This window comes from Neolamprologus brichardi, chromosome 3, assembly GCF_056152115.1.
Source record: "Neolamprologus brichardi isolate AB-2024 chromosome 3, ASM5615211v1, whole genome shotgun sequence".
NCBI classification, from domain to species: domain Eukaryota; kingdom Metazoa; phylum Chordata; class Actinopteri; order Cichliformes; family Cichlidae; genus Neolamprologus; species Neolamprologus brichardi.
In genome coordinates this window covers 17,442,501-17,453,190 of record NC_142106.1, presented here as the reverse complement: position 1 = coordinate 17,453,190, position 10,690 = coordinate 17,442,501, and the positions used below count along the sequence as shown (strand labels likewise).

The 10,690-nt window shown below is 37.7% G+C and overlaps 1 protein-coding gene across 1 annotated transcript in view; it reads left to right on the top strand.

The window, feature by feature from the left end:
• The first annotated feature begins 7,622 nt into the window (after positions 1-7,622).
• The window catches only part of LOC148103686 (low affinity immunoglobulin gamma Fc region receptor III-like), a 4,110-nt gene continuing 1,042 nt past the window's right edge, over positions 7,623-10,690 (top strand). The window contains exons 1-8 of the mRNA XM_087832782.1: positions 7,623-7,653; positions 7,787-7,819; positions 8,094-8,351; positions 8,438-8,683; positions 9,140-9,259; positions 9,553-9,609; positions 9,800-9,865; positions 10,059-10,109. Of these exons, the coding sequence (XP_087688908.1) occupies positions 7,623-7,653; positions 7,787-7,819; positions 8,094-8,351; positions 8,438-8,683; positions 9,140-9,259; positions 9,553-9,609; positions 9,800-9,865; positions 10,059-10,109 (862 nt within the window). The remainder of the gene's footprint in view (positions 7,654-7,786; positions 7,820-8,093; positions 8,352-8,437; positions 8,684-9,139; positions 9,260-9,552; positions 9,610-9,799; positions 9,866-10,058; positions 10,110-10,690) is intronic.

The following is a 10,690-nucleotide window of genomic DNA, read 5'->3' as shown; positions in this document are numbered from 1 at the left end:
TTTCCCTCCTGGACTGAGATCATCTTCATCAGTGGAGGTGGGCAGCTTCCCGCAAGTTGGAAGGACCACCCTTAGCCACTAAGGAGTAAAAGCAGATGAAATAGGGCTGATTCATTAACATCTAGTGACCAGAAGGTTGGTGGTTCAATCCCTGGCGGCTCCAGTCTGCATGCCAAAGATCCTTGGGCAAGATGTTAACACCAAGTTGCTCTCTGATGCATCCATCAGAGTGTGAATGCTAAAAAAGCACTTAAGCATAGAAGAAAGTGCTTTTGTTAATGGATGAATAACGCATGTTGTATAAATAATAATAATGATAATGGATTGGATTTATATAGCGCTTTTCAAGGCACCCAAAGCGCTTTACAATGCCACTATTCATTCACTCTCGCATTCACACACTGGTGGAGGCAAGCTACGGTTGCAGCCACAGCTGCCCTGGGGCAGACTGACAGAAGCGAGGCTGCCATATCGCGCCATCGGCCCCTCTGGCCAACACCAGTAGGCGGTAGGGTAAAGTGTCTTGCCCAAGGACACAGCGTGGACAGAGAGCCCGGGAATCGAACCGGCGACCTTCCGGTTACAGATACGCTTCCCAACCCCCTGAGCCACGGTCGCCCAAAAAGTACTCAAAGTACTCAAAGCACAAAAAAGTGCTTTGAGTACTCTGGGAGAGTAGACTCAGAATCAGTTCATAGACAGAACATGCAGACCCCGTATAAAAAGCCATCAGCTGGCCCAAGAAATCATAATTTCACTATGCAAACAAAAGATAAAATTTGTAAACTGTAATCACTCCCAACCTTTAGTAAGATAAATCTCACTTTAAATTATCAATCATAACTTGAAATTAAAAGTTGCTGTTTATCAACTGATGGCATACGGTTTTTATGTTTTAAAGCTTTGAAAAACATGCTCAGGTATGAGTGAGACTGAAAACATGGAAGTAACTCAGAATTATCCGGTTTTGTTTATCCTCTATTATTTGTCAGTTCAAACCAATTGTTGATCACATTACACCTTTGCAGAAAATTTTATGATTAAGCCTAATAAAAGTTAATATAAATTAAATATCTAATGCACACGTGGTGTACTGATCTACTGATGTTCAAAAATGAGAATCAGAATGGGCAAGGAAAATAATTTAAGTGACGTTGCTCACTGACAATATGGCCAGAGACAGCATTAAAGTGGAGTCAATGAATCTTAACTATATATATTCAGTACCTGTAAGTATTTGAGCTAAAGTGTAGAAAAGGGTGATCTTAATGCTTAGATTGATTTATTTCATCCAAAACAATCATACATTTTTAGCTTAGTTCAAAAAACGAATCCAGCAAATCCACCCAGTGAAATTGTGACTTAGTCATATCAAACATTATCACTGATGTTACCGTAGTTACCTGTCTCTGTAGCTTTCCAACATAAGATGAATGTGAACTGTCCTCTAGACTCATAGCCATGCGTGACACTCAACTGTGATTAAAAAATATTTTAATAGTAACATTTATATTAAGCAACATTAAAAACTTTGCCAAGTACTTTTGCAACAAAGGTGAGTGTTTTATTAAGCAAAAATGTGGCATCCAACTGATTTAATCCGTCTGTTGTCACAGCAGAACCAGGAACCATCGCAGAGATCCCCTCAGCGGGTCCCCACCAACCCATAGCAGAAAATCATTAATTGAGTCACAACAGACGCTCTGAAAACTAATGTTTAAATTCAAAAACACGTTGGTTTGTGATATGCTGAAAAGCAAATAGCTTAGTTTCTTTTTGTTCGGCACTTCCTTTATACCTTACAGTGAGCAGCAGTTTATCCAGCTTGTACTTGAACAAGCTGTACAATACATTTTCAGATCAGGTTTGGTGTGCATGTCTATAAATTGATATAGCTTGTGTGCATTCATTTAGCTACACATGCAAGCCAGACCCATGTGGTTCTTAGTATGTATGACGTTTGAATACTAACAAAAGAACATGTCTGTTATTTAGATGTTGACCTTTATTGATGGAACTTGTTCCACCTGCTTTGTTTTTTTACAAGTGTATAATTGCTGTTACAAGAAAAGAGCTGCATTAGCTCTCAAAGGCAGTTACTGTGGTTAACCCCTAATCTTAAGGTGTTTTTAAACTGGTTTTTTTTTTTCGAAACAGACACACCAAGTTTGTGGTCAGCAGTCAAATATACCCGTGAAGCACGACTCTGTGCAAGTCTGTAAATGAAATGTGGTTGATGTGAAAAAGTGGTGTGTTGTTTAAAGCTGCGGCTACATCTATTCAATAAAGCCAAATAAAAGAAGAAGCCTTTCTATATTTGTTTGGTCAGACTGTATGAAAACAGAAGACAGGAGCTGAGTGGGTGTTAGCGATGTTATAATACAGAAGACAAGTGAGGTGGTGCACACATGGTGGTTATTTTTTGTGCAGAATATAAAATCTGATTTGAAGTAGAGTGATTACATCTTTAGGATGAATGCTGACTTGTTTCCTACACAGATACACACACACATATCACTGATCACATCACATGCTCATAGAGACACACACATCAGATGTTCTCTGTTGCAGACACACATGACACATGTTCACATGTGAGTGTTTTATCTGTTGCATGATTAATGATTTTTGTGTGACCACAGAGTTAATAAAAGGCTGTAGGGGAGGCTGGCTCTTGGGAGTTGTCTGGGATCAGGTGAGGAGCTTGCAGCTCCAAGACCCTGGTCCTATCAGCTCCCCTTGCAAGTTAAAAGGATATGCTCTGTCTTGCTTTGTTCATGGGAATAAGTCAAAACCAGCGGGGCCTGCAAAACACAGACATAACAGCCAGCATTCGGATGACTCTCTCCCACTACACTTTCATTCAGAATTTAGTCTATCAGAAGTAGCAACAACAACATGAACACCACACAGAGCTCCGCAATGCTAAAGCTTTTTTTTTTTTTTTAATGGATTTGGTGGTGACGGGTAATCTGTTAACGATCACAGATCAGTAGTTGAGAAAAAACCTTTGCTCTGCTCCCATCTAATGGTTATTGTTGGTATTGCTCTGCAAGGTGACCAGAAAAGTTATAAAACGGCATCTATAGTCTTATTAAATCTGCATACAAAACTGTGAAACTGTGAGTGTGTGTCTGTGGGCGTGTGGCAACGTTTTATCTATTGACACTGTAATTTTCCAGCTCAAACTTTCCTCTACAGCAAAGATAGGACTTGAGGAATGAAAGGGAAAAAACCATGTGCACTGTCCCCTTTTCAGATTTGGTAACAGGGCAGAGGTCAAACGAGTAATGCATGTTACTCATTTTACTAATTCATGAACACACTATTTACACTACAAGTCAATAATTTGGACACACGTTCTCATTTAATGGGTTTTCTTTCATTTTAATACTTTCAACATTGTAGATACAAACCTAATATGTTAAACTCGGTATATGGAATTATGTAGCAAAGAAAAAAATTACACAACTCATAATATAGATTCCTCAAAGTAGTCACTGTTTGCTTTGTTGACTGCATTGAAAACAGTTGGCCTTCTCTCAATGAGCTTCATGATTTATTTACCTGCTTCACAGCTGTGCCTTTTCAGGGATCTTGTGTGGAATTTCTCGCCTTCTTAATGGGCTGGGACCACCATGTTGTGCAGAAGCCAGGTTGGCACACAGCTGACAGCCCTGTATTTGTATAGCGTTTTACTAGTCCCTAAGGACCTGAAGGTTAGTCAGTCTTAAAAATTGCTATTTTTAATATATTTAATATTTCCACAAGTGGAGTCGCAAAAACCATCAAGCATCATAACGATACTGGCTCACACAAGGACCGCCCCAGGAAAGGAAGACCAAGATAAATAAAAACTAAGAAATGAAAATTTAAATTTAATTTTTTGTCTCTATGACTTCAGTCACAGCCTCTTAGAATGTTTTATTTTAGTTTTTTCATGTATTACAAAGTCATAATTTACCTATTACTTATATATTACGTATTACTACATATTTTTTACATTGACTTTCTCATGCTTGCATCTCATTGATCACTTTGTTCTGACTGACTATTATTTTTGGATTTTTTGTTTTGTATAATGCAAATTTATCAGAGATTTTCTTTAACTTCTTTTTTACCTTTAATGGTTATTTTTTGTGTTGTAAAATAAAACGGGAAATAAAATGTAAGGTAGAAACATGGGTTGACCTTGAAGTTTTTGCCCCCTAGAGATATGTAAATTGTAAATAAATATTTAGAATGAATTTCACTTGTAAATGTATAATTACATTCTTCTATATTGTTCTTCTATATTTCATATATATTGTATATTTTTGTACTCAAATATGTACTCTTTAAAGTCTTTAAATTAAAGTCTAAATTATCCTCTATGTGGTCTTGAGAGGCTGCATTTGTCACGGACCCAGCTCTGGAGGACTCGGGGTCCGTGAGAAGTGTCAGGGGAGCTATTTAGGAGAGCGATGGATCTTCCTCTGGCGCGGGATCATTACGTGTGACTCCACGGTAGTCTTCCGGTTGAGCTTAGTTAGTGTGTGTATCCCCTCGGTTGTATGTGTCCTGACGGCTGCTTCTGTTGTATCCCCAGGGGAGGTGTGGAGTGCCAGACAACAGCCAGCACGGGGAGTGCTGAGACACGAGAGCGGAGAGCACAAAGACATGGACTTGTCAGGGAAGAGCGCGGGCATTTATTGTTATTTTCCATTCACTGTAAATAAATGCACTGCTGATATTCAGAGCTCTGCGCCTGGGTCCTCCTTCCTCACTTCCCCGCGGTTGGCCATTGTCAACCATGACAGCATTACCCTAAACACTGTGACAATCATTTTTACAGAATAATTCTGGAAAAAGAAATGTCTTGTTTTGGTATGTACACATATCTACACAACTGTAAGAGATTCTATAAATTAATATAACTGTATGCCTCAGAATAGATATGGAACTATCAAAGTACAAGAAGACCTTCTGTCCACAATGCCATTGCCCAATCTGGTCTCACAGCAGTTCATGAAATATTTGTCAATCATCTCATTTTCCAGTCCTGCTACATCCTTCAGGATCGTACATACAATGTATTGTATGATACATTGGATGTATGATTCATTTATACGATTCATTTATATTTGAAATAATGAAGACACTGAAGTTTCATTGGATAAGCTTATCGCTTTTAGTGCCAATAAAATATCAGGCATATGTACTCAGTGTAAACTGTCTTTAACTTTATTTTATAGCCAGAAAGAAGAAAAAACAAACAAACAAAACATAAAAAAGAAAAATAAACAAAATAAAACACAGTGTAATGTTTTATGACACAGAGTAGGAAGCAGAGTAGGACTGTTGTGAAACGTGCTGCCATTACTATAAATCTATTCAATTTTAAACTAGAGGCATGCGGCAACTTTTATAGAAAGTTAAGCAAAGATTATTTGTGCACGTAGTGAATGCACTTTAGAGGGAGGGGGCGCTCTAAAGACTCGTCCTTTTGACTTCTGTGCAGCTATGCTGTCATGCCTCGAGGGCATTAAGCAGAACTGAAGTGAGACTGGTATGTAGGTAATACAGCTGATGTTTTGCTTTTAAAATAAAAAAAAACCCAAAATGGAGTTGGCTGTTTGTGGGCAATTTGATCAGAGACAGTAACCAAGACCCAAGTTAAGATGTTTGCTGACTGAGGACAAATGTGTTGCATGCAGAGCTGCAATCAGTGAAAAAGACTCTCATATATGTTTGTTTATGATCAAACGTGCTATATCAGGGCCATGCTGATATCATCTTTTGTGGATTTAGTTCTGCAATCACACAGGTCCTGGGTATACAAATAGGCATATTTTTCGAATAGCTTCATGCCACATATATAAATGCTGTTTTATTCAGAACTGGAAATTCTTAGTTGTTATGGGTTTTTAGAAACAGTGATATCAACACATCTCCATTATTGTATTACAAAACAGGCTTGTGTCTTATCATGGTAACCTCAGCGTTATCCCTGGGTTTTCTTTACTTCAAAGGTGGTCCACTTCTTACCAGGGGTATATCCTTATGCTAACTTATCCTGCAATCCTAAGCTACTCTGGAGCAGGTTGTGTTTGCCATTAGCGATCAACAGATATCCAATTACCTACTGACCAATCATTTCTCTGGAAAACATCATAGCTCTGTGCATGGATAGTATGAGGGACTGAATTTTATAATAACATCTGAAGACTTTGTTTGTTACCAATGAGCATCAATAATAACTATGTAGATTCCTGAATCTTATTGTTTTATAAAAAATTATTACATCTCAGAACAGAATAGTGTCAGGGGTCGCGGAGTGGAGGCGAGGAAGAAGGAACCCAAACGCAGGACTCGCAGGTAGGTGAAGCCGGGTGATTTATTGTCGATGCAGTGAACACACAGAACAGAGGTAGGAAATGGCTGGCTGGCTGGACGACTGACTGACTGAATGAAGGACAGACTGAAAGGCTGGCTGGCTGACTGAATACAGGCGGAAACAACAACATAACATCAATGACACGACAAAGAACGAGTAGAAACAGAAGACTTAAATACACAGACTGATGAGGATGATAATGAGAGACCGGTGAGTACACAGCTGAACATAATCTGGCTAATGGCACGAGACGAGCTGACACAGGAACAAACAGGAAGTGAAACAGGCAGTGGAAAAATAAACTGAACACTAACAAAACTGAAAGCACTGGGTCGATGACCCAGGAACCCTGACAAATAGCCTATGTTTGTATGCTTATCTTATCTTTATCTTATCTTATCTTATCTTATCTTTGTATGTATACTTCTTATTTTGGTACGTCTGTTAACTTACAGTGGACAGCTGGCTTTTATGGCAGATTTTCTTCCCATTTTCAAATAGGCAAAACATATTCATAAGCAACTCTTTCCCAGTCTTACTGACTTTTAAAGTGCACGTACATTTATATAGTTTATTTAAGACTGAACTAAAGTAAACTAAACTGAACTTAACCTTTGCTCTTACAGTACACACACTCACACAACTGCTTTGTCTGCAGCGGCTGTGTTACGTTTGTTTTTTGTTATGTGTTTAACCTCTTCAGCTTTTTGTAACATTGTGGTTTTATCTTCCTTTGTAAATTCACCAACAGTGCTGCTGGGACACTTTTTCATGTGAACCTGTCTGGTTATTAGCTTGCCAAGTTAACCTTGCTTTATGTCACTGCTTCTCATTATTGCAGATGTTAGGGTTAGTAAATCTAATTATTATTATTATATTATTATTATTATTATTACTTCAGTTTTGGTAATGGCATTTTTACTACTCAAATCTTAAGTTGCTTATTAGTTTTAGTACAAATGAATGTATGTTAGCATGCTAATACATAAAGGTATAAAGTAAACATCATTAAAAAATAAATAAATATTAAATGATTAAAAGTATTGAACGCAGCATTATTCTGTCTTTGTTGCCTCTTTCATAGTGAAGTGAAACACTGCTGGTAACGTGAAGGCAACAACTTCTTTGAAAGTTATTTTTAAAGGTTTAGCATTGCTTTACGTGCAGAAAGAAGCCACACAGGAAAACGCCCCTGCTCATTGCTTTTACATTTGTCACGTGCCGACACAGTCAGCAGCACGGCATCATGGAAGTCAGAGCTATGTGCATCAAATTATGTAAGTACCATGTCTATTTCCACATAAAAACTAAACTACAGTAGTTATGAGATGCTATGATACCTTTGCCAGCAGCTGTGGGAACCAACAAGAGTTTTTTGTAATCTCCAACTATTTTTTTTTGTCTCTTCAGTGACCCTGCTGTGTACACATTACCAGGAAGTTGGTGTGTATCATACATTTGCTTGTTGATATGAACGATATTTACTATTTTCTGCTTCGGGGAGCAGACAATGTATGAAAAGTATGGAAAGAATATGTTCTGTGGTGTTTCTAGTGAACCTGCTCATTTGGTACATGTAATCAGTCTGAGTCATGAGTCGCTTCTTCGGTTAATTTGCTTTCATTTACTCAAGTGTTATTTTTTTTCATTGTTTAACCACAGCAGTTTTAGTACAAGTCTAAACTGTACCTTTCTTTTTTCTTTTTCACAGTTGCAGTAACTGTTTCTCTTCGTATCGTTCCAAACAGATTGCAGTTCTTTGAATATGAATCAGTGATATTTTACTGTGAGGATGCTGTTTATTGGGAAGTTGTGCATAATTCCACAGGGAAAATAAACTCATGCAGTCACAACAACCAGGGAAAAGCAGGATCATTGTGCATAATAAAAAGTGTGTATCCAGATGACAGTGGAGAGCGCTGGTGTGAGACTACAGGAGCAAACAGAAGCGACAGCATCAACATTACTGTTACTGGTAAGTTTGCACTGGGACAACATTTTTTTTCAAAATTAGTTTAAATAAATTTCACAGCAAATAAATCTCAGATTCTTGTCATTCAGCTGGATCTGTGATCCTGGAGAGTCCTGCTGTTCCTGTGATGCAGGGTGAAGCTGTGACTCTTCGCTGCAGAAACAAAAGTGCTCCCTTCAACTTCACCTCTAATTTTTATAAAGATGGAGCTCATGTTCACAGCAGCTCCACAGGAAACATGATAATCCAAAAAGTTTCAAAGACAGATGAGGGACTTTACACGTGCAACATCTCAGGAGGTGGACAGTCACCGGAGAGCTGGCTGAAAGTCACAGGTAAGACCCTGAAGGGGTCATATCTTTTTTTCTTTCTTTTTTAATGGCAGTACTATTACAACTGCATCACTTTGTAATTCTGAGCTAAGTCATGTGTACACCGTGTATGGTATCTTTTGTGTTACATTTTAATATAAGGTTGGTGCAGACAGTGATGTAATTGAAATGTAGACACATTTTCAATCATTGATTTTTAAGCAAAGCCGTTGAATCTATTCGTGTTTTAGAAATATTATGAAATATAAAAATTAAATATTATGAAATGTGCAAAATACACCTTCTGATATTATCAAATGTGAAGTAAGGTTTGTGGGGTTTTTTTTTTTTTTTCAGTTTTGAATGCAGATATGTCAAATTTTAAACAGTGTTGCAGTATAAAGAAGTATAAATGAAAATTTAGGGTTGTTTATGTTCCCCTTACAATTTTAACTCTTTAACATTCAACAACTCATTCAGAAAAAACAAGTCACAAAGAGACGCCATGTGCCACATCTTGGATCATTGCCACTATTTCATTGAGTGCTCTGTTGTTGGTGGTGGGACTGCATCACTTTGGTAAATGTCGTCAGGGCGGAGGTAAAAAAAAAATAACACATAATTTTGTGTTCATGTTTTTTGGTTTGCTACAAGTAATACAGTTCTGTTCATTCAGAAGTATATTATTTTAATCACTAGAAAGACGGAATCACTGCAGTGTAACAATTTTTACATAGAAAATGTGCTAATTTAAAGTTTATTCAAAAAAAGAGAAAAGAAAATATCACTTTCTCTTTCTCCTAGCCATGTACTGATGAATTTGGGGGTGCGGGGGGGATTGGTTTTTGTTGTTGTTGTTGTTTATTTTTCTGTTTTTCCCTCTTCTACTGCAGTGTCACTCTGTCAGTCAACAAAAGTAGATGTTTCTCACTCATTCGAGGATCAAACAGGTAAGAAAACAAACACCGTTTCAATATTATTGTAATAGTAATAGTAACACACTGGTTTAATATCTAGAATAAAACTGAAATTTCCTATTAGAGGTTTGTATCAAGGAATTAAAGTGACTTGAGCTAAATTCAAATGGGCAACCTAAATGATTTAGAAATAGTCGTTGCATGTTCTTTTTTCCCCCCCCAGTTTCAACAGAAGCCAGTACAGTGAATGCAGTGAAAGAAACATATGCTGTTGTAAGAAAAAACAAAGGTAATTTATGCTGTATCTTTTTGTTTGTTTTCTTTTCTATGTTTTATGCTTGTGTTTTCTCTCTTAATATTTATTTTCTTGTGCGGTAATGTCTGGATCTAATTTATTTATTTATTTATTCATTATGGACAATATCTATTTTTTTATGGCTATTTAATGATACATTTTTGTTTACTTTCTTCTTCTGTTTCAGCATCGCTCTGTCAGTCAGCAAAGGAAGATTGTTTAATCGAGGGTCAAACAGGTGCGAACACACATTGTTTTTAGTATTATTATATAAAGAAATAGAAAATTACTCAGTGAAACCAATTCAGAAATTACCACCTCGGCGGGCAGCAACCTGTCCAGTCACCTGAACAACAGAAGTACTGCTCCAAAAGTGGATTCTGTTCATCTGGACGTAGCATTTTCTGGGAGAAACGTTTCGTCACTCATCCAAGTGACTTCTTCAGTCTCAGCTGACTGCAGGTTTCCCCAAATCTTATAAACAGTACATTTGCATAATGACTGAAACCAGCCCACTGAAGGAACAATGGGCTGGGAGGTCAGTTCCTTAATCATAATTATACAAATTCTCATGACCATTGATCAACAACCACTGACCAAAACCCACTGATCAAAGCCCATTGATCAATGGCCATGAGTACCATTCACAGAGAGTTGGGGAATGGCTGCAATCACAGTATTGTAAGATGGCGAAAGATGTACCCTTAGGCCCCCTCCTCAATTCAGAGATGGTTTTTCCGTTTTCACGTAAATGGCCTCCTTGACTCCGCGCTCAAATCAGCGTTCCTCCCTGTCCAGGATGTGTACATCCTCATCCTT